Source organism: Misgurnus anguillicaudatus, chromosome 25 (genome assembly GCF_027580225.2).
Source record: "Misgurnus anguillicaudatus chromosome 25, ASM2758022v2, whole genome shotgun sequence".
Lineage (NCBI taxonomy): Eukaryota > Metazoa > Chordata > Actinopteri > Cypriniformes > Cobitidae > Misgurnus > Misgurnus anguillicaudatus.
The window spans coordinates 10,502,201-10,527,868 of NC_073361.2; the positions used below are offsets into that span (position 1 = coordinate 10,502,201).

At 36.0% G+C, this 25,668-nt stretch overlaps 1 protein-coding gene across 4 annotated transcripts in view; it reads left to right on the plus strand.

Annotated features, from left to right (window-relative positions):
* The window catches only part of pard3aa (par-3 family cell polarity regulator alpha, a), a 557,061-nt gene that overhangs the window by 49,494 nt on the left and 481,899 nt on the right, over positions 1-25,668 (plus strand). For all 4 annotated transcript variants that reach the window (XM_073864006.1, XM_073864007.1, XM_073864004.1 and 1 more), the window contains exon 2: positions 20,298-20,399. In XM_073864006.1, the coding sequence (XP_073720107.1) occupies positions 20,298-20,399 (102 nt within the window). The remainder of the gene's footprint in view (positions 1-20,297; positions 20,400-25,668) is intronic.

The window sequence follows — 25,668 nt, forward strand, 5'->3', positions numbered from 1 at the left end:
ACAAGAGTATGCATCTTACCGTTGACACCTAGTGGCCGTTGTTGGTAAAACCACTAAAAGTTTGACACAAACCTTATTTTTGTGATTTAACTTGAAATTTGGATCAGAACTACTTGAGACGTATGGCTTAAATTGTGTAGTGTTTCTGGCATGAAACATTTTCATTTTTATAATTTTATATATATAATATATACTTTATTGAATTATTTTTATTTATTACAATAAATGCAAACTGCTATAACATTTTTCATTTAATATTTTCAACAACACACACTTCAGTGATGAACTTTAACTTCTTTTAAACAAGACAAAGATTAGGCAGAATTTAATTTGAAGATGCACATCAACATTTCAGTTAAGCCAGTTAACCCAACTGCTGGGTTATTAACATTGGGTCATTTTTAACCCAGCATGTGTTCTGTCCAATATATACCCATTATGGGTTAAAAATAACCCAGCCATTTTTGAAGTAGAATAGTTCACCACAATATAAAAATTAGCTCCTATTTTCTCTTTACAGCTTTATAATGGCATTAGATAATGCCCATTTTTAAAGCTCATCTGTTCACTTTAGAAGACATAACTTTGATTATGTTTGGCTGAAAGAAGAAAGTCATATTCACCTAGGATGGACAGCTTGATGGTGACGTGTGGGATGACTTTTATTTTGAACTATTCCTTTAAATGAGTTATGACAAACCCAGTTCAAGCCAGTTCACTATTCCCTGGAAAGAGAGGCGTTTTTTGTTAAATAAATAAATGATGTCAGGATGAAATTGGAGAAACGGTAGAGATGTGAGAATTAAAACAAACCTAATGTGTGTTGTGTGTACAAGTATATGAAAGCAATAAAGATATAAAGAGAACAGGATAACATATCACTTATGATTAAGGCCTCATATGTGGTCACAGTTTACTGTAAATATAGCGGTAATAAGCCGCAAAGTGTTTCTCCTTACTAATTTGCCCCATGAGTGGCTCTTTAATGTCTTTTCTCAGCACTTCAGAGACCTTTGAAGTATTCTGCGTGACGACATTATCACAGTTTACAGTTTATGCGTGGAAACCTTTAACCTTTCAGTATTGCAGTTTGCATAGCGCCATATGTCCTCTTCCTTCTGCGTTGCATTTGATGTGTTTTGCGATACTGACACTCAACCTTATGTTTCGCTTGGCATCATCCGAGCAGCCATCTGGTATGCATAACTCGTGGTTATGAAATAATAAACAAATGTGCTGACTGCTGCGTGCCGAAGTGGTTTCATGGTGCTCGACCTGTTTTGCGAGACATGCCAAATCTTGAAAGTCTTGCATTGAAGTCCTGACGTAGAATTTGCTAAACTGATGTTTAGTCTGCAGTTCGGTTGGTAGGTTGCCATTACGAGTAGCATGCATTTTATTGAAACAATCACAGCTTATTAAGATTGATGGTTTGTTTGTGACAGGTTTAGTACTTACTTACAGTACCGTGTTTCGTAGGTAATTTTTTTTGCTTTTTGTTATGTGAAGGTCACAGATAGTAAACAGTCCTGGATTTTTTTTCCATGAAGTTGTGGCGTATTTTCCAGCACAACAATCACCTTTTTCTCTAATAATGTTTACTATAAAGTTGTGTATAGTAAGCATACCAAGTTCAAAGGTTACCCATATAGAAACCTAAAGATATCCTATTATGTACATGTAATAAATATGTAATTTTGTCTTCAGTTAATCTTTGTGTGGCGTGTAAAAAATCTTGGGTTAATAAGGGGTAAACACTTCACTCATCACATGTGGGTTAACAGCTTTGCAACACGAGGCTTAGAATTCCCTCCTTCTTCCTAAACGGCATTTGGCTTCACACATGGAATTCTGTGTGCTGTTAGGGAACGTGCAAAGATCATTTTTCCCCCAGCTATAACAGCTCACTCCGGTCTGTTGTGTTAGCCCACACGTCTAAGCCATCATGGGGTTATAGTACAGCCAATGAATGAAGCTTCCCGCTGTTTCAAACTGCTGGGAAACATAGATCTCTGAGCAAATGGCCCAATCATGCTAGAAGGAAAACTGGTAGAGTGCCAACTGTACAGAACTGTAGGTGAAGTTAACACTAGACAAGCTAAACAAACATAGGCCTACAAATCTGTGTGCTTCTGAAAAGTTACTAAACAGCATCTGGCCCATTTATTATTCACACATCCTTGACTGTTTAGTGTTTCATTTGGGACACCACCACTTTTACTATGGAGGGATTATTGGGTCAGATTGTAAACTAAAAGCCCAAAACTAAAAGTCTTAAATGAAAACTAAAAGTCTAAATCTGAAACTAAAAGTCGAAATCGAAACTAAAAGTCGAAGTTAAAAATGAATTTGGTATTTAGGATTGGGCATTTGGTATTTTACAGTGTCAGAAATGCAATATAATATACATAACTATTTTATCAGTGGTCTATAAAGACCTTACATGATGAAATGTTATGTTTTTATTACCTTAGAATGAGCCATCTTTATCTACATTCATCAAATGGTTCCTTTACATGTGCTGCAATGTTTTTACAGTAGCTGTAACTGTTTCGTAACTATGTTGCATCAGATGACAACATGTTTGTCCTGTGGTGTCTACAGTTGCTTCTCTACAGGTTTCGAAAGGGAGGGGTAAGCGGTGGACTGAGCCATTGGTTGCAATTCGCAATCTCACCGTTAGATGCGGCAAAAAAGTACACACTGCGCCTTTAAAGACCAAGTTCATACTGCATATTGTAAGAGCAAATTGTATAGCTTTTAAGGGTGCCAATCTGGAATGAGCTCTCCTTTAACGAATCAGTTTAGCAAATCATTCCCGAGAGACAAAACATAAATTCAGGGAGGTAGCTTATGCCCCCCCCATAAACAAACAAAAATAATAATGAATGCATTAAGTTAAAGGGGCGGTGAATTTGTGGATTTTATTGTTTTATACTGTTATCTGATGTCTACTTATGATGTTCGTGTGGTTTTTACATTCAAAAACAATAAGTTATACGCTATTTTGTAACATGGATTAGTGGCTCTCTGGAGAAATGGTTCGTTTGAAGGGGTGGGCCGCATTGAAGACCTGGACGTAAACGCCCACTGCTATGATTGGACAGCTTAATTCCCCGTCATTACATGTGGGCAAATGTTTTAAAAACATTCATGAGTAAAAATAGCAGACGAACACATATATGTTTGGACCACAAAAGATTCTGGGTGCTAAAGATGATACACATAAATGACAATACGTATAGTAAAGTATAAACAAAACTTTAAACTCGACGTGACTAAATTACCGTATACAACACAGTAAGTGTGCATCAGAATCTAAACTGCGGTTGAAAAATCCTTATCAATAACTTTGTATATTTCTATTGTGATTGTGAGGTTGCTCTTGGATACATGTAACGTTACATACCACAGTTATATGATAAAAAAAAGCTTTTTTGAGTCTTGGACCGTTCAAACGCAACTTGCCTAAAATTACAGTATACAACACAGTAAGCGGGCATCAGAATCTAAATTGCGGCTGATAAGTCCTTCTTTATCACTAACTTTGTATATTTCTACCTTTAAATTACAGTCGAATTGTTAAGTGTTGTACCTTTATTAATCGTTTAATGTTTTTAGTAAATATGTGTTAAGACACGGATGTTACAACAGACATATCAAGCGATCTCTTCTAACAAAGCAATAGTGAAACGCATTATACGTTACTGTGTATACGTTACTGCTGTGTCATTTTTGTCAGATCCAATATTAGTAGTGCTTTTAATCACAGTCTCTCTGCAAATCCAGCATCGACTTGCTTCTTTACAAATGAATCCGCAGTACACAAAGTAAACAAACACTCCCCACGCGAGCTGAAACTTCTTCAAAAACAACCTTAATCCACGCATTCCTAATGTTATGTCCCGAGCCTCCGAATTAAAGTATTCAGCTTCTGTGTTGCTCCTATGCAGTTCTTCCACAACCCAAGACTCCATTTCCATGATTACTCTATCATAACAGATCACCGCATCAAAATAAAAGTCTCTCAGAAAATTTTTTTTAAAAGTCATTTTGGTTACATTTGGCAATCTTTAAAGACATGTTTACTAATTGTTGAGACACACGTGTCACGCGAAGCTGTGGGCGGGGCTACAAAAGTGGTTCTTGTATTTGGATTCGTGGAGGTGCTTCATTTCTACTTTGACGTCATATTTCTCCGAATTCCACACTTGAGTGTAATACTGACTTGGTGCCAAAAACTGTTATATTTCAGTAGCACGGACATTTTCAGTTCTGAAACTTGCAGGATGTTCATTTAAGTATGATAACCTCTTATATAACAAATTATCAAGTTAAAATTAAGTATTTGATTCACCGCTCCTTTAATATATATTATTATACAATATTATATTTAGGGGTGTCCTCGACTAAGGATTTACATATTCGAATCAGAATTGTCGAATCTTTCCATAGTCGACCGATAGTCGAATCAGATGTGTGTGCATGGGTTGGGAGGGGGCCGGGTACAAATTGGTACATTTTATTTTCTTTCACAAGCAGCACACAGAAACTTTCTGATAAAGTGACCAAAACTGTCTTTCAAGTGATGAACGAAGACAAAACTGACGATGCATTTATATATATATTTAAGGTAAAATGTAAGGCAACATTTGTTTAATTATTCCTTATAACATTTTAAAGCCACGATCTACAGAACATCACACACAAATTTTTTTTTATAACTAAACCTAAAAAAATAACAAAGGTGATCCTGCCCTTGGAAACCCCAGCTACAATTCAGTGTTTTTATTTAATTTGGAGATTTAGCGCGTCAAGGCAGTCATGACAAAAAAAAACGACAAATGAGAAATTACAAATAATTTGTGATTGTTACTGCAAATTATAAAAACTAAGCTTTATATACAATTCATTAAACGTTAATTTATAACAAGAAAAACACTGAAATTAATGATTTTATAGACACTACGTGTTATTATTTAGCACAGAAATACCTGCTTGCTTGCTTTGACTTTGATCATCTCTGTATTCACTTTAGATACAGAAACAGCTGATGATTCTTATATTATTTATTTCAGGAATCTCTTTTCTATCATTTGAAAGTGAACCCTGACCATAATATTAAATCACAAGAAAGACAGTCGTGTCAGGCATAAATATAAGTTCGGTGCAGATATTTTCCGTTTCATCACCGAAATATAAAGAAACGGCTTACCTGTTTTGTAGTTTAACTTTTGACAAGATAATCACTCTGTTTGAAATACATTTTAAAACTTATAATTTAGCTTATCCTTCCTATTATGTTGTTTTTTTGGGGGCTTGTTAGAGTGATATTTTGTTAGGTGGTCCTCAGAAAAAAATTGGAAGATTAAGTGGTCCTTGGGCTGAAAAAGTTTGAGAATCACTGGTTTATACTTTTTGTCTTCTGATTTTTAAACCATTGTCGCTTGGGGTTAGGGTTAGAGTTGATGTTTGGGTTAGGATGTAATTTTATGTAACAGAAAGTCGTTCTAACCCCAACCCCAAGCAACAATGGTAAAATATTTGGAACAAAAATTGAGTAGTTACCGTCCAGAAGCGGCATGATCCTGCCGATCGTCGCATAACGTGACGCCATCACCTTCCGGGATTCCCTTTCGTCTATATTCGACACTGAGGGATTAGCATGAAAGCAACGGAGTTCCCATTTCATCGAGATATTGACGCATAGGGGCAACCTTCGCATCTTTATACTGACGCTGAAGGCGTTTGAACATGCTTCAGATTTTGACGCCTTGGGGAGTGAGAATTGGTTGGGTATCGGTATCAGCTGATATACGGAATTCTGGTATCGGAATCGGATCGGAAAATTAAAATGTGGGATCGGGACATCCCAATTATAAACTGAATTGAAAAGAAAGAGAAAGTCAATTGTAGGCCCACCCACAACAAAAACTGGTCTAGTTATCAGAAAGAGAGACCAATCATTATACACCCTCACTGTCATTTGCTATGTGAGATTCTTCAGACTCTGGACCTCTCTAACTCGCACATTCTCAAATAATTGATTTACGGGATATTTTGAGTTATTTGCCAGCATCAGGGAGCCGCTATCAGTATGTGGGAGACTCCCGGAACATCCGGGGATAGGTGGGATTTCTAGAAATGGTTATTTTGGGAACCAAAAATGTTTCTTCTATGGCATCACTGAACTCATTGTAGCATTTACACTTTTATTAGTGCAAAGTTGCAGCCACAATATTGAAATACATGTTCATGCAGACAGCATATAAACTATGATTTTGCTGTTATTGATGGAACATAGATTACAGTAGTGACAGTTTTCTTAAATATATGAAATGTTTGTTGTCTCTCTCTCTCTATATAGCTTCGTATAAAGTCACTACTGGATAGTGTATAGCAGATGTTCTTGCTTGGGACTGTTGTGTTAGTATTTTGGCAGGACGTCATTTTCCCTGGCTTCCAAAGATAGAATAGCAAAAAAAATGTACAACCAATACTCACACTGTATAGATTCATATCACATTTATGCATTTTACAGAGGCTTTTATTTAGAGCTAGAGGAACAGCGAATATCTTTCACATGAGCATGATTCAAAGAATGTGTTCTGTTTGGAGCTGTGGGTGATTTATTGACCCTCACAGCTGTGCTGTTTTCTCCCAGAATTCCTTCATGATGGGCACTCCTTTACCCCCCCCCTCTCTCTCTTGCTCGCTCTCCTGTTATCTCCTTCCTGTACCCTCTATTCTAATCGCTTTATATGCGACAGAGTCTCCCCACCCCAAAACGATCTGTATTTAAACCAGAGACAGATACATCTCATCTCTAATGCTGTAATTGCTTTAATTAAGTATCATTATATGCTCATATACTTGGACCCTTATGTGATTTTAAATGCTCATTGCTGAGGCAGTTATCCCAGCATCCTGCTCACACATCGCAGATGTATTGTAGGGGCTCTTTGTTCATGAACTGTGTTCATACTAGCCATTATTAATTAAAGACCGGTTGTTAAAACATCACATATTCATAAGCATCATGGTGATAAGCTAATGGCACCATAAGAAATTTGGTCCCAAATACTTCACTAGAGACTACTGTGAGGTAAAAAGAAAGCAAATAGGGAAAGATATCTTCTGTTTTAAGAGACCTCCAAAGGCAAATTTATAGTATTTGTAGTTTATATGTTGCTTTTAAAATTTGTATTCATTCAATACACTAAGAGCATGCCCACATCATACTTCACTGGACTGAACCCTACCCACGTGCCCCACCCTCGAATCAAACGAACCGTACCCGAGACCTCCTCACAAGCCAAACAAACTATACTTTGGGGTCAAGCGTACCTTGGTACAGTATGATTCACACATATTGTAAGTTAGACATTATCGACAAAGATCCTTCTCACAGCAGAGACTGACTGGACCATGCTAACCTGCCAAGTTTTGACCACTTATTGTATTATTATCTTAACTATTATTTTAACTAGCAAGAGTTTTGTGGTCAACCAGGCACCAGAAAGGCCATGCAAGTTTTGTGGGTGCCATGGCTATACTAGTTAATCAACAAACCATCACTCACCAGCTGTGGAAATGTCTGCCGCAAGCCGGTTGTAAGATCTCACAAAAAACAGAGGTATTGCCAGAAACTGTTAACTCAGGGTTGACTCATGTTGTTGACTGTATCTCACTTGTAACCTTGAGACTAACTTGTAATATTCGGAAGACTACAGTATGTCATGGCTGATACTTCATGCTGTTGTTTGTAATGGCTCATGATTGCTGGATCGCTGTCTTACTGCCTCTAATGCCAATAATGTTTGCAGCAAGCGTGATGTTGGCTTTTGCTGCGCTGGAGTCCTTGGCAAACACTTTGTAGACCGAGGCTAAGACCCAAGGCTTACCTCAACAACTTTCTTTCCCAGTTCATTCTCTTAAGTTTCAAGTCTAATTGCCGTTCCATTTCCTTCATCTTTTCCTGTGACCTTCATGAACTCTTTTTTAAGTAAAGCCCATGAGATCTGTGAATAAGGTTTTTATGGGCTTGTAACAATGTAATGCATTGTAAATGGATTGAATTCAACTTTAATAGTTAATGTGAGATTATTAAGTGTGCTTATTATAGGTTATGTCAGGATTTTGCACACTCAAGACACGAACCCAGATGCAGACATTAACAACAAAGGAATTTATTTGACAAACAGGGTAAAACAGAAAAACAAAACCCACGAGGGGGCAAAACAAGACAAGGAAAACACAACACTAAGCTAACACTAAACTTAACAAAACTAACGATAGACTTTTCCAAAACATAAAACAAACTGAGACTAGACTTCACTGAATACTCACAAGTAACCAACAGGAAATGTGACAAGACGAACGTGCACAGAACAGCAAACACAAGGACAATAAATAGGGACAAAGTAAATCACATACACCTGGAAAATAATCACAAGTAAGGGATCGGGGAAAAAGTGACGAGACCCGGGAAATGTGTGGTCAGAATAAATCAATACTAAAACCACACATCTCCCACATAGAACATATGTACTGTCAGAACCCTGCCATGCTAAACTAGATCTAAATACAAACAAGGATCTGGCAGGATTCTGACAGGTTATACCATAGGGTTGTTGAATGCTTTATTCTGATTGGTTGAGAAATGTTCCACGGGTATGCATTATAGTGTTGGGCGATATGTCCAGTTTTGAGATCGTCCGATCGTCAGCCTGTGAGAAACACGATAGTATCGTGGGGCGGGGCAGTAGTTTACTCATTTATTTATTTGTAAATTTTTTACTCATTTATGACAAGTCACTTGATTGGTGGACAAAAAAGAATCAAGGGCAACACTGTCATGACCGCAACCTTTTTAATACCGATGCCATTAACCCGAGCCCTTTATTAACTCCCAGGCCCTCAAAAATGTCCTGCATGCCAGGGAGCGGGAACAACACACTCGCTGGTTTTAAACCACTGCGCTCCTTACAACCTCTCTAGTGCAACGCAAAACTCCGCCCCAGTGTTTACAAGTGTGTTGAAAGAGGACCGTTCCGACGTTGTTGTATGTGGAATGATACTAATTAATGTCTTTGTGTCAGTTTATTGTTTAAAATTTGCGTTTTATATATGTAACACGTAACATCCCTACGTCACTACGCATTTACGTGAGGTCGCGCTGGACCGGACCTAGACGAGAAATTGTGCTTTAAAAGTGTATATTTGTTATTTTTCTTGTCAAAAATGACAATCGTTTTGCTAGATAAGACCCTTATGCCTCGTTTGGGATTGTTTATAGTCCTTCGAAACTCCATTGAAAAAAACTGTTAAGTGTTGAGTTAAGTATTAATTGTTGGTGTCTATTAAAGTCCATTAAAACGAGAAAAATCCTGCATATCTTCCTCAAAAAACATAATTTCCTCTCGACTGAACAAAGAAAGACATCAACACCCCGGATGACATGGTGGTGAGTAAATGATCTGGATTTTTCTTTTAAGAAAATGGACTAATCCTTTAACTAGATATCGGTGTAGTGCTGCGTTCAGACCAGCCATGGTAGAGGTGTCAAGGACGAGTGATTTCAATGTTAAGTCCATGTAAAGACACGTTGACGCGATTTCGCTTCATTCGACAATTTTGCGACAATTGTGCAAATTTTGAACTTTGGCGGAAAAACGCGCCGTGTTAACCAATCAGGAGCTTGTTCTAGTAGTGACATGATTACAGGAAGCGAGCGGCGTCGCAGAAGCCCCTCCCATGACGCAAAATGTTTAAGCGACAAACTAGATGCGGTAGATGCGGATTTGACGCCTGAAACGCGGCTGGTGTGAACCCACGGTAGTAGTCCTTATTAATTTATTTGCTCATTTTTTATTCATATATCAGTGACAAGCCATGAAATCATACAGTGTTTTAATTTTTAATTTAGAGAGTTTGAAGCAGCATTTGAAAGCTGCACCTTTTCCCAATCTCTAAATCTCTTTATTGAGGTCTTATAACAGGACACAGTACATTCGTATTCTTAAACAGCAGCAAGCGAGTCTCAACATGATGAATGTGCCACAGGGAATGTAGAGGCGTCCGCCTCATTCACAGTGAAGTCAATTGTGTCCCTAAAACTGCATCTTTTATTGCCTTGTATGTGTGTGTGCCCTGTGAAACCTGATGTTGACTGAGTGCCAGTATTGTGTATATATTCGCCTCCAGACGTGCCGTTACGTGTACATCTTTTATCAGATATTAATGAGTTTTAGGCCTCTGGAAATGTGTGCCTATCAACACTTTTTAAAGTTTTTGATAATAGAGTTCAGAGCTTTGCGTTTCATGTTGTCACAGCGTGGTTTCGACAATAGACTAAAGTAGGTCACATATGAACACATTTTGAGATGCCAAGGTTGCCCAATTTTTAATTTCCCATGAATGGCAGATTAGGGTGGAAGCTTTTGTTGTGTTACTAGATTAACTGTCATTAAATATTATAATACGGTTTAGTGAAATATGAAATAATATTATAAACAAGCACTCTTTATATAGTGCACTTGTTTTAACTATTTCATTTTTTATATTCATACTTTGTAAATATATATTTTACTGTTTTTTTATAATTTACTAGGTCCAGTGTGAAGATTTGATACCAGGAATTTGATCTTATTTTATAGATTTCTTTTAATTTTTTCTTTTATTTTCTACTTTATTTAGAAAATAAAATAGAAAATAAATACTTTATTTATTTTCTACTTTTATTTTCTAATTTCTCATCTGTAAAATTGTTATTGTGAACTGTGGAGAGTATTCGCACCAATCTGTAAAAATGATATCAAATCAACATTTTAATGTTACTTTAACTTAACAAATTAAGTTAAACAATTTAATTTTTTTAATATAAGTTATGTCAACTTATCACAAGTCAAAACTTAAAATAGTGTGTTAAATTGGCTTGTTAGCAAGTTGTTTTAACTTCATGCTGTATTTTTGTTTTACAGTGCATGTCATTTAATATTACATGTAATGTTTTTTTTTTTTAAATAAATGAATAGTTAAAAAAAAAACACAAGCAATTTATGAAACTGAAAGCATGTAAAAGTTAAAATGCCCAGGACAGCATCAATAAGGTCAGATACGGATGCTAGGTCACATGCAGTGTTCCAGTTCATCCTAGAGATGTTTTGTCAAGTCAAATTGATTCATACCTGAATGATTTCAATATTTTTGCTCTGGGCTAGAAGAGAAAATGAGACTTGCCAAACAGTTTAGCCAAATCTTAATGCTATAGAATTAAGGGGGTGTCCACATACTTTAGATCATATGGATCACATCCAAACTGTAGTTATTAAACTGCTTAAAACTGCAACTTTTAAAATATGTTTATGACCTAACATTTGTGAAATATTTAAACTAGTATTAAAAACCAATGACCGCTGCCAGAGAGACACAACTTTGTGAAACTACCCAGGTATATCAAATCCAGGTTTAGTTTTCTGAATTCATTGATTTAGTAAGCTATACATGAGAGCAAGTTCTGATTAGAAATAATAATCTTTATGGAAGTAAAGAAATAGATAAAAGCTTTATTAATTTATCAACATTGATTAATACACTTTGACTTTGAGAAAAAATTGTTAAAATATGTACCCCAGCTTTTACAGTTCCCTCTCACCTTTGGACCTAAAGAGTACCAAATGTATACCCAATGGACTATATTAGAACCTTGTTGACCATTTGTTTCTAAAAGTGCAGTTTACCTATTAAAGTCAATTAATGACATCATTGTTCAGGTCATAGAGACATATACAGAGGCTGGAAATACCCAAATATTCCTAACCACATTACAGATAATTACACATCATGTCAACAGTATTAAACTATTTTTTAGGTTTTTGTAGTATTTTATACATAATCATGTATGTAGTAACATATATTTCCTCAGACAAACTTAAATAACGGCAATCAAAAACTCATTCTCAACATTAGAATCCAATTTCATATTTTTTATACAATATTTGAATGCACAAAACCTGCTAACAGTTTATTGGAAAGAATCAACAAGATTATACCAAGATATATAATAATTAAACGTTTTTTTTATGTATATCTACAGTTTTTGAACTAAGTTATTGACTCAAGAAAAGTGATTTAGTACCTGTCATACACGTTTATTTAAGTGTCACTCACGTGACACGTCTCTCAGCATATTATCGGCTATTCACATTCACCACATTGTGTGATTTAATTTTTGAACATAAAGTTTATTTTGTTTTCATCTCTTTGAAATACCATTTCCCTTAGTTTAAAATAAATTGTATTTCTACATTTGACATTTCTCTTAGACGTGTGTGTTGTTGTGGGCTTTAACCCCATAATGGTGCCCTGATTTAAAACGTAAGGTGCACAAATAGAAATACTTGTCATTCTTGATAAACATGTCTCCTTGTACTGAACCAGATATGAATTGTGGTTTAATGATGGTGGCTATGATAAGATCCGCATTGATGTTATCACAACTGGATGAAGTGACGTAAGAATGAAAGATGAGAGCAAGAATGGGTTTCACAAAAGTGGTTTAACCCCATAATGTTGTCAGGCATATTTAAAATATGAAGAGTTTTGTTGCAAAACTAGATAAATCCGTTTTTAACATTTTTGTCAAAACATGTTTTTTATTATGTTATCATGTTATTATTTTGTTTTATGGTGCTACTTAGCTGAATTTTTTAAGTTATGAAGGTTTAAATAAAAAAAAAAAACAAATGCAGTTGAATTGATATTAATTGGAATGCTACAAAACTCTTCATATATTTACCATACAATGAAAAAAATTTCAGCATTTTTATTACATTAAACCATATTTCTATGCTACTTTAACTTAAAATATGAAGCTTAATATTTAACTCAAACAATCTCAACTTGAATTATGTGAACTTTTTTAAGAAAACTTTAAAATAGTAGGTTGAATTGACTTGCAAAACCAAGTTGTTTTAAAAAAGCATAACGTTTAAACAATTTAGTTTTGCAAGTCAGTTCAACCTATTATTTTAAGTTTTTGATTTGATACTGATTACCACAAGTAATCGTTTTTTTGCATATACTGTAAATGACAAATTGTATTAAAATCAAGATAATTTGCATTAATGGTTAAAATATTACATTAAAGGGGCAATAAGTAGGATTTACCCCCTTCTAGTGGTGAAATTGTATTTTGCATTCAAACGAATAGTGCTCTCTAGCACCTCGCTTTTCCAAATGCGTGTTGCAACTACGGTAGCCGTTATGTAATCACTGATCTCCGTGTCCGTTTCAGCTGGTTCACGCGTCTGAACGAAAACGCGTTGTGTAAACGTGTTGGTAGGTTAGTGCTTTTTGTCCCTCTCTGCTATTATAGTTTATCAGTATGGCGGAACGACATGGAAACCTCCTTGGACTTATCCGTTCAATGCAAGTAAAGAGAAGAAATTCTAACCTTACAAAGAAAAGTCAGATCACTGGCAGAGGTCATTTGACACCAACGAGGACATATTTGTGAATAAAGACATTAATAAAACACTTAAAATCCTACTTACAGTCCCTTTAAAGTTTCTAAAAGATTAATTGTTTACCCACTTTCTCAATGTAAACAATAAGGTGCTGAGGCATTCTTCACATTACGAAATGACTTTCTGATGTTTATTGTGTAAAACACTACAAATATACTTCTCCTAAATGGCTTTTTTAGTATTTCTCTATTTTCAGTATTTGTTGTGGACAAAACAAAAATTCCTGGTGATCCATGCATGTTGTAGGAATTTTCCAAACAGTATCCTTCTGTGTGCCTGAAAGGAAGCAAAGCAATCTGACTTTTGTGCAACTAAGGTCAATTTAGGTTCATTTATGTTATTATGTTTTAAATTTTACAGACACTTCACTGTCACTATTGTACTATTTTACCCGGCTTGATCAAACGTGCAGCTCTGAATAAGTACAGTATATTAAATAAAAGACAATATTTACACAGGCCGGGTATACATGCACTCTTCCCAGATAAAGCATCTTTCTCTACTAGCTCTTGGTTGCTCACAATAGCTCTTTTATCCAGTATATGCTTTGAAAGTGTCATGACATGTTGCCCCAACCTCTTTGATATCACTGAAGAACAGCCTGTGGTTAATTCTGGAAGGGTTTGTATAGATCACCTCAAATTAGTTTTCTTTGAGACTGTCTTTATTGTATCGTTCACTTCCTTTGCGTTTCCTTGTAAAGGTTGCCGGCAACAATGGGGTTACTGTTTGTGAAGGTAATATGTGGTCTGGTTAGTTTATACTGATGATTGCTTCGAGCTATTCAGATTCCTTTGAGAAAAATGAAATGGAGACAGTTATAGTTTACAAATCTACAGTATGAGTATTTTTGTACTTCTTAAAGTAGTTCTGTAGTTCTAAATATCACATTATATACTTAAGCATAATATTTTAAAAATGTATTTTAACAATCTTTTCACTTAAGAAGACAATTTTTTGCTCTCCTAAACTGGATCGTAATACAGTAGATGTGTCCTTAATGTGTTGGGCTCAAGCCAGGATGCTCAATTTGTTCAGTGCCGTGACTCCGACCTAGTTGTGTTATTTCATAGAGAAATAAATGATGTGTTGACAATGGTGTCCCTGTCCGCATTGATCTCAACCATACAGGAGTGTTATCTCCATCCATCATCAATTCTCAGACGCGGTGACCTCTTCTTAGGACACGTGAGGGACTGATGAAAGATGTGTTGGGGAGGTTATACTACACAAAGGACACTTGTTTAGTCTGTGTGTGTGTCAGTTAGGGCTGCACGATTTGGGTAATTTTTCCCATTGCGGTTATTGGTGCTAATATTGAGATGTGCGATTGCGATTATACTAAATGGTATCATGAGTCAACTTGATGGGTTTTAAGGAAAATCCACACACAGTTTAGCTAAAATGTGTATTTGTAAAACTAGAAATGTTTTCGTATTGCCACGTGATGTAGCAACTGCTTAGTGTCAGTAATCCTAAATCCAATATACCCCTATACAACAGACATAGAGTTTTTTTTTAGCTACCAGATCACTGTCAACCTCCTCTGCATCCATTTTCGCTCTGGTATAAGTGACGACGCACACCACACACGTGCATGCCACACGTGCACTGCCTTTTTTGTTCGTTTTTCTTTCTTTTTTTAAACGGCAAGGAAAATCATCAAACTGTTATCAGAAAGTTTGTGTTAACAAGTCCACACATTTATTTATTTAATATAATTGCAACATTTTGCTGTCATATAATCGCACAGGCTGACATCGCGATTGCGATGCAATTAATTGTGCAGCACTAGCGTCAGTAAAATACAAAGCACGGTAGTAGTGCATTATATTGCAGTTCTTAGTAGATAAAATAAGTTTTGCATTAAAGTGTTTTGTATCTAAATGACTGATGATTTGGCTAAGTATGAATTTCCCCTTGTCAAGTTAATTTGAAATAATGCGAATACTTCAACACAAGACTTGCAAAAGCCACGTCCTGCTAGAGGAAGTTCACGTCTAGGCCTACTTGTAGATTCCAAAATATATTTTGTTATCTTTGAATTAATAATTCGTAGTTTTTTCCCCTTGCATAAAGGCGGCAAACCCCACAGGTCATTGTGTCACATATGAGTTTCATATACAGGATATTCAGTATACCATTATGGTAAAACACAAGTCATTAGATTAATCATGCTTTTCTTTCTCATAAAGGCACAATGGACTAGCCAGAAATTGTATTTAGTTTGGTGGTTGACCACTGTCAGGTTTGGCTACATTGTATGAATGCATGACCACATAATGTGGAAAAGAGAGGTTTAGTTGTATTTCTTAGAAAAACTTTATACTAAAAGTAGCACAAGCTACCTGTAATGCATTTTTGAACCCATGACCCTGGGATTTGAGTAAAAACAGACTTTGGACAGTCAGTTGCATGTTTAAAGGTGTGTATATATATGTGTGCTATCATGACACATTTTCCTATATAGTAAAGTACAGATGTTTCTCTCGAGAATCTTGGCCCATCTGTCTTTCCGTCATGCTTAATATTTCATTTTTTATATTACTCATTAACCGTCACTTTGATTCCCTATTTCTTCTCCATTATTTGCAGACATTCCTAAATCACACAAAAAAGGCTTGAACTGTCCCCGCCAGCACCCCGTTTCATAAATAATTACTGCATCACAGACTCATCCCTTTAAAGATGAGAACAAATCTTTACTTCATTTCATTTCCATCTTTTGCCAATAATGGGGCCCATCGATCTCAAATCCGCATGTTAGTTGCTGAGTTTTTCAACCTCTTTGAATGTGGAAGGGCAAAACGCTGGCCAGCAGCAGTGCATGTCTTAGCACCGAATTTGTTCAGATATTTGCTGAGTCCTGTTTTGGGTTTGTGGCCAGAAAATGTCTGCCAGAGTAATACTCTTAAGACTTGGATAAACTTGTTGACATTTATCAAGAATGTTTTCACATTTGTGTTTATTTTGATTTGATTGTTTAACGCCATACATATGTTTATGTATACATTATTGTTGTTGCGATATACATTTTATGAAGTGTTATTATATGTGACCCTGGGAGACACACCTGTGTCTGGTAATCTTAAATCTCAGGGTGCAAGAAATCTAAATATTGAGAAAATCGCCTTTAAATAAAGTCCTTAGCAACACAGAGTTTCCAGAGGCACTTTGCAGTTCAGGAGACCCGCCTAAGCTGGGAAACCTTACCACCTAAACTAGGTCGTCTTTAAAAAAAAAACGGCCGAAATGAGAAAGACGTGTCCCAGTCCGTCACTGTCTGGAGGATAACTAGCCAGTTGATAAAACATCTTGGAGAATAGCATGGACGCACTTCACACCGCGAGTGTGCACGCGTGCCACATGGCCGAAATAAGATAAAGACGTGGTCCGTCATGTCTGGAGGATAGCCAGTTGATAAAACACGTATCCGTGAGAACTGTAAGTGGACTTATGTTTTGGGGTTATTTAAGCCTGTTATTGTATTAGTCTATAGTTTTTCTAGTGTTAAAGTAAGTTAACTGGTGATTTTGTTGTTTGAGCATCCTGCTAGGGTTTCACGTGCCTGTTAGATATAATTGTTGAGCGCTCTTGCTCACGTTATTTATGTGCATTATTTTGATACTACAGGAGTTACACTCCTTTAAGATAATGTAATTAATAGTGGGAAATAATCCGTTTTTACAATTTTTGTGCGCTATCCATCATCGTTCGCCAGACGTCTACAACATCTGCTTTAGTTTGTGTTTATTAACCCTTTAGTTTCACTTCATCACACAGCTATTTCCGTTAGAGGTAAAAACATTTAATTCATTAATAATCTAGTATGTGTTCATTTTCTGTCATAGTTTCTTCAAAATTACGTTTTATTGTAATGTTTTAAATAAAAATATTTTAATTTTCATCATGACCCATAAGCCCCGCCCCTTTGATTGACCCGCCAACTGCCCAACCCTACCACACTAACTAACTAATTTTCTGCGGGAAATCCTGGCACATTACTAATGATAAATACATTTTTATATATTGTATTTACTATAGGAAATTTACAAAATATCTTCATTGAACTTGATCTATGATTGAAAAATCTATCATTTTGACTCATACAATGTATTTTTGACTTTTGCTACAAATATACCTGTGCTACTTAAAGGGGACATTTTTAAAGATGTAAAATATATCTTTGGTGTTTTTCCAGAGTACATATGTGAAGTTTCAGCTCAAAATATCATATAGATAATTTATTATAACATGTTAACATTTCCACTTTGTATGTGTGAACAAAAATTTGCCGTTTTGGGGTGTGTCCTTTAAAATGCAAATGAGCTAATGCAAACACAGATCACCATAATAGAGACAGAGCGCAGCGCGTCATAACCTAAAACCACGCCCACCGGGGGGGGGAACAATCCAACCGTCTCCATTGACTTTGTATTGCGACAGGCTGCCTCCTTGTCATTTTTGGCTTATAACAAAAAACAGAATAATGCCTAAAAGCTGCTGTGTGACAATATGTACAGCTAACAAGCCAAAAAAACCAGAAATACGTTTTTATAAGCTGTCGACCTCAAAAAACGAGCGTTTAAAGACACAAAAGTGGAAAACAGGCAACTTTTCATAGTACTCATATTAGTAGAACTGCGTCCACTAGGGGGAAACGTAGTCGGCGATCCTTAAAGACTGGGTTTTACGGCTCGACAGCTTATAAAAACTTATTTCTGGGTTCTTTGGCTTGTTAGCTGTACATATTGTCACACAGAAGCCTTTAGGCATTATTCTGTTTTTTGTTATAAGCCAGAAATGACAAGGAGGCGGCCTCTCGCCATACAAAGTCAATGGAGACGGTTGGATTGTATTCCCCCCCGGTGGGCGTGTTTTTCAAATTTGCATAACTGCGCTCTGTCTCTATGAAATTAAACCTCAGTTGTGCTGTCAATTATTCTCTCTCTCTCTTTGTTTACTAAATGACAGTGCCGTAGTTGAATAGTGCAGATTAAGGGGCGGTATTATTATAATAAGATCCCCTTAGGACATCACAAGGGGAGCCAAATTTAAATGACCTATTTTTTCACATGCTTGCAGAGAATGGTTTACCTTGGGTTACTGGATGGGTTAATGGGTCACATTTTCTAGAAGCACTGGGGACCCAATCATAGCACTTAAACATGAAAAGTCAGATTTTCATGATATGTACCCTTTAAGACTGGTTTTGCATAACTTTAAAAGACCATAAATGAGACCATCAATAAACCATCACAATTTGTGACCAAAAACAACAGAGCATCCAAAAAAAAAAAAAAAAAAAAAATTGGAAACAAATGGAAAATATAGAAGATAAAACAGAAAACTGACCCAGTCTATAAAAAAACCCAGCTAAAGTGATTTTTTGTGATTTGCTATTTTCTACATGCTCCTACAGTGTAAAAATTAATTGATGCACTTAATTTCTTAAGTTTAATCAATTTAAAAAAACAATTATTTTTTTACTAATGACGAGTTGCTATAAAATTAAGTAAAAAAAGCTTAAGCTAATTCAATTTTTTATAATTTATAGCAATTTGCGACTAGTCAAGAAAGTTACAATGATTTGGAAATTTAAGTTGATTAATCTTGAAAAATTTAAGTGCAACAAGGATTTTTTACAGTGCACTGAAAAATAATGATTCATTCAATTTACAATTTTTTTTTAAGGTAAGTGGTTGCAATCAATTTATTTAATCTACATTTAAAAAAAAATTATAAAGGCAAAACAAAACAAAAAACTTTTGTTTAAATGTAGCTTAAATAAATTGATTGCAACCACTTACCTTAAAAAAATTGAGTAAATTGAATGAATCTTTTTTTTTCAGTGTAAAATATAACCTTGATATCTTTAATATTAACCGAGTAAGGTCATGTCAATGATTGAAATCAAATTTATATGCTCATAATCTAATAAATAGATTATAAAATCTTAGTCTGGATTTCACAGACAGGGTCACAAATAATAATATTAAAAAACATATTTGTTTTATAAATGAATGAAAAAAGTAGTATATCTGTAAAACAACAAATGCACCAAACTGCAAGTTTTTGTGCATGCAAGTTTATTTGTCTGTACTTATAAATCAACTTGAGTATATAATGAGAAGACACATGACGATAACATAGGCAGGAAAGGTTTACATTCCATCTCTGTTCGACCCCAATTTTCCCCATGTTCATCTTCATCACGAGTTCACTTTGAAGCTCATCCAGAGTCTGTAGATGCAAAGCTGACTGTGGGATTGTCCAGCTGTGCCCAGTTATGAGATTATAGTGGTTCACATGAGCCGAGTTCATCCAGGACACACAGTTTCAAGCCCATAAAATATCAAAATCACTGGCTATTGGTGTGTTTATTGATGTCATTTGGATGCATACAATCCAGATTAGTTTCAATAAGATTTAAGTGTGCTCCACATAAATTGTCACACTGAAGCTTTTTGTTATGAGTAAGCTGTTTGATGTTTAATGTGTGTACGTAAGCCAGGTATTGAATTTATTTAGCATTTCATACTGTCTCAACTTTCTTTCATACCTACCTACTGTATTCATTTCGTACCTACCCAGCAAGCATTTTAAGGCATCGCATGCTCTCAACAGATAAAAGACATATATGTTATACTTGTGTAATATGAAATCTTGTCTCAACTGGTGTGAGACAGTTTGGAAGGACATTAAAATTCAAATGTGTCAATACAGAAACATAAATCATTGGAAATCTCTTTCCTTATCCTTTCTTAGGACCCGGGATACTGGATACAAGTTCATCGGTTAGAACACGGAGATGGGGGCATTTTGGACTTGGATGATGTGCTTTGTGATGTGGCGGATGATAAAGACAGGGTGAGTAATTGGTGTAAATGCTTATATTGGGTTTTAGGAGAGACGCTGATCTCTACTGTAAATACTTTCACAAATAATTTTTTGCACTATATAATCTAGATATCATTCAGATTATTCATATTCTTTTATTTACGGTAAGAAAAGCAGTGGTCCATTTCGCTGTCGGGCTTCTTTTAGCTGTTAATATATTAGGTATTGTATCTGGATGTGTTGATGTCATTTCGCCAACCTTGGAAACAGCTGGGAACGTCAAGCATGCTATCATCGTTATTTTCATTACCTCTACCTCTAATTTTCTTTTTTTGAAAGTATGAGTACACCATGCCAGTAATTTCTGTGGGTAATGTTTTTAACAATGTCACTGGTTTCAGACCACCTCATGTTAAATAAATTAACTAGACCTTCAATAGCTGCATTGCATAAGGAAGGAGTGCCAGGAAAAGCATCAGGATGCTGTAATGGCAATGGAATTTTGGAAGTTCATCCCTCTTGGAGTCATTGCTCTCGTACGACCCCGACTCGAGATCGGTGATTAATGCCTAATCTCAGTTCAACATTAAAGAGTCGTCCCTGTGGTGTGTTTGTGGTCGTTGTTTGTTCATTAGCGTCTGTGCTAATGTTGTCAAGCTCTGATAAATGATGTTTAGCCAGCATGATAATGGGCCCGTCCGCTCCTGCTGGGCTCTGGTAACATCACATTGGCTAAAGAAGCATTTATTCCAGGGGATTTATAATTGTCCTCTCTGCATGAGCGCAACTGTTGGACCCGAATTAGCTCAGTAGGCTTTATGCCCAGCTGCACTGCTTCCTGAACTTTTTCGGCCAGCTCCTTGTTTCCTGTCTGCCAGTGTTGGACGGACTGATTAATCCAGGTGTGCCTGACCTCAGTAGTCACAACAACAATAATCAGGCGCACCTGGATTGGTCAGTTTGTCCAATAATGGCAGACAGGAAACAAGGAGCTGGCTGAAGTTCAGGAAGTATATCGTCGCTGCCCGATGAAACTCACGTATGTCCAAAACGGTTACTTTTCAGGAAGTGAAAAAAACACCGTATATCAAAAGCAGTTGAATGTAGCGTTGTCATGCTTGGTACGGCATATTTACATGTAACCATATTCTTGCCAGTGTAATGATATAATCCACATTTGACCAAAATTGAGTTTAAATGGACATGCGTGCATATTTTATAGTAACTGTGATCGATACGCGTTCTTCCGATCATTAATTAGAATGGCCAAGTCGCGTTTCGTATTGACAGATGAATACGCTCAGTTTATTAAATAGCCTACGTCTTAGTTAAATACGCTTACTTTATTTAATATTAATTATAAGTGTATTAAATGTCTCTTGCAAGCTATGAAGGGACAATGAATCAATACACTGACAAAGTCCCTGCAACACCAGCTCAACCAAACAGTGCCAAAGCACCACAACGTAGAAAACAGCAGCGCGTTTAATAAATGATTACAATGAATTTCATTACACATGTACAAGAAAACACACCATCAGCATACAACGCAATGTGACACTGGACCACAAAACCAGTCTTAAGCATCGCTTGATTTTTCAGAACATTTTAACCAAATGCTTTCACAAAGTGGTGGGGAAATCCCCAGCGTATAACACCAATGCTAGACAGATACTTTGTTTGCACAGTCCTACCGTAATTAAGTAACTCATAGATGTTAGTCTGGCGTCCGGGGGAAACGTTTACCTCGAAGGAAAGTCATTGTCATGTTTATTCGGCTATATCCAGTGCTGAGCTTCGATGAAACTTTACGAGACCGGCGAGATGCTTCACAGGCGGAAGATATGCGGCGTGATTGACAGCTTTGACACCAAACGGGTACGTGAAAATCAGATGACATGATTTCACAAGTTTTCATTGGCTATTTAGGTATGTGAAGCATACTGTATATGGAAATGAACCTGGACATTCAATCTGTCGAAAAATCGGTTATCGGCCCCCAAATATCGGTAACGGCCAACATTTTCATACCGGTGCATCCCTAGAAATTTGCAAAATATCTTCATGGTAGATGATGTTTACTTAATATCCTGATGTTGTTTTTTGCATAAAAATTGATAATTCGCAACTAATCGTTTGCAGAATAAAAGTTTTTGTTTACATATTAAATGTGTGTGTGTAATGTGTATAATAATTATGTATATATAAATGCACACATGCATGTATATATTTAAAACATAGTAGCATGTGTATATACATTTTTAATATTTACATATAATTTATATGATATAAAATATAAGTATTTATTATATCAATATTTGTTTCCTTAAAATTATGCATGCATGTGTGTGTATTTATATATACATTATATATGTTGATGTACTGTGTATAGTAATTATGTAAACAAAAACTTTTATTCTGCAAATGAATAGTCACGACTAATCATTAGGCAGCCCTACTGTACTGTATTGTTGGCTATTGCTACAAATATACCCGTGCGACTAATGACTGGTTTTGTGGTCCAGAGTCACATATATAAACAAGACAACTATACAATGAGATATATAAACAATACAACTGACCTGTTCAGTATGTGCTGTTTGCTTTTGGAGAAGCAAGCAAGCGTACAGGTGCGTGTGTGATGTGTTTTATCTTGGGAGTGTTAAGCTTTTTATTCAGTGGGTACCATGGTAACATCTCATCCAGGATTTGCCAGCAGTCAAGCATCTACATCTGATGTGTTCTAGTGAGATATGGAAAGTCAAGTAACACCTTCCTCTGTGTTCTCACCCTCCTTTTATCTGTATTTCCCTTCACCCCTCTCCCCATTTTTTTTGGGGGGGGGGGATTTTCTTTGTGCATTATGTCGGTTCGACAAACACAAATTTTCATCTGTATTTGCATTATATTCTTGAGGATTTTCAACATTGTACCATTTCTTTTTGTTGTTTCTTAACCCCATCTAGATTTGTTGTTTTTGGATCTTCTGTGGTTCTGATGCTGGATTTCTGATGAAAGGATTATATGTTAATATAGCCTGAACATATTGGTACCGAATGTATACATATCTGTACCTATTAGGACCTAGGGTTGTGCCGATAGATGATAGTATCATGTACCGATGACTGTCAGACATATCATCAATAGCAGGCTTTCATGACGATAGTTGGCGATGGTTATTATTATCATCATAGTTTCACATTAACATGCACATTGCGTGCTTTTCCTCGCATGAAAGAGTTTGTGGGCTTCACTTTGGACTCTTGCTTGGACCTGAATGCGTGCAGCATGGACTCCTTTTAGCACCCGAACTTGTAATGTGCATGATTCGTACTCTTCCTCGCACACGAGCTTGTAATACACGCGGCTCTGACATTTCCTTGCACTAGTGCGCAGAGGGTTAAAACCAGCGAGTGTGTTATTCCCGCAAACTGACACGCAGACATTTAATGACGCGCTCGAATTAATGGCATCAGTTTTAAGAAGGTTGCGGTAATGACAGTGTTGCCCTTGCTTCTTTTTCGTTCAACAATCAAGTTAGTTGTCATAAATAAGTAAAAAATGAACGAAAAAAGAAATGAGTAAACTACTGCCCCACCCCCCGATACTATCGTGTATCGGCGATCTCACAGGCTGATGACAGGACGATCTGAAAATGGGCCATATCGACCAACTCTATTAGAACCTGTTTAAAGGTGCATTGTGTAACTTTAATGAGGATCTATTGACAGAAATGCAATATAATATACATAAATATGTTATCAGTGGTGTATAAAGACCTTACATACTGTAATAAACTGTATTGTTTTTATTACCTTAGTATGAGCCTATTTTATCTACATACATCGCGGGTCCCCTTACGTAGAAACTGCCGTCATGTTTCTAGCCCTAAACGGACAAACTGTTATAGAGAGAGCATTTCATCCCTACGTTGTCTCAGGCGAAGACATGTTTGTCCTGTGGGGGTTAGGCTTGTGCCGGTGTTAAATTTTCATGTTGCGGTGATTTATGAAGGTTTTATTACGGTAGACGGTATTACCACGGTGTTGAAATGCATTACAAAAACAGGTTGAAAAGAAGAGCAAATGTCATTGTTATAGTGTAAATAAAAGGTTTAATAACTTTAACTTGTTAAAATGATATAAATAAAACAATACCCAGTTGAAATATGTAAACTGAACCAATCAGATTGAAACATAAAAAAGTCCAAACTGCAAAAGCAGTCAACTTTAATGTTTAAAATGATTAAATTGCAAAATATCATCAGTCCATATGCAGCCTGACGTTGGAAAGCCACTTTGACCGTTGACTGTATGGCTTCAGCTGAAAATGAGCCAGCAGCAGCACTGCTAGATGATTGGATACTCTGTAAAACAGAGAAGAAAAATATTACTTCATGCCTTAAAGATGCATTTTAGACAATTATAGAGAATAAAAAGACGGTAAAGCTTACTGATCTTTTTTGCTTGTTTGTGATGATTAAATATGATACATAAATATATGTGTTCCTTTCATTTTAGTAAAAGAACACATACAGCTAAATATGTCCATTTGTATCCACTGTACTGTGTATTCAACTATATAGTCAAATAAATTACATAACATATTTAAATGGTCATTATTACTGACAGTTAGAGAGTAACACATCCCTTAACTCAATTTACATAACGCATTTAGCAGTCAATGAAAATATACATAATGTACACAATTAAAATATACATAAAACACAATTTAGAAGATTAATTTTTTTTGTAAAAGATAACTTACCAGTGTTGGAATTTGTTGGAATAACTTACTGGAATTTGGGTTATATGAACTTGCGTGACCTGGTAAGAACTCTAGCAGCTGCATTTTGCACTAACATTAATTGTAGTTAGTCTATTTATTAAGTAATTAACCTAACGTTACCTGTCAGGCTCAGTGTCAGCTATAATTAATAATATGTTTTACCACATAGCAAGCGATAGCTAATATAACGTTAGCATAATAGACGTAATAATATTAGACATACGTAACGTTAGCTAGCGGACCTTAGCATTGCTAAGCGGACACTTAACTGTTATTATTTAGACACAAGATATGAAATATGATGCCATGTATCTTACCTTTATCTCCGTGAACTGTGGATGATTGTCTCGAATATGCATAAAGTTAGTGTTCCCGTATTTTGCAGACCCTTTCCGTCCACATATTCTACACATAGGGAAATTGTCTATCACCAGCACTCCCTCTTTGTTTTTTCACGAAGCCAAAACCCTTCCATACTTTACTTTTTTAGAATGTGTAAAAATAGTCAGCA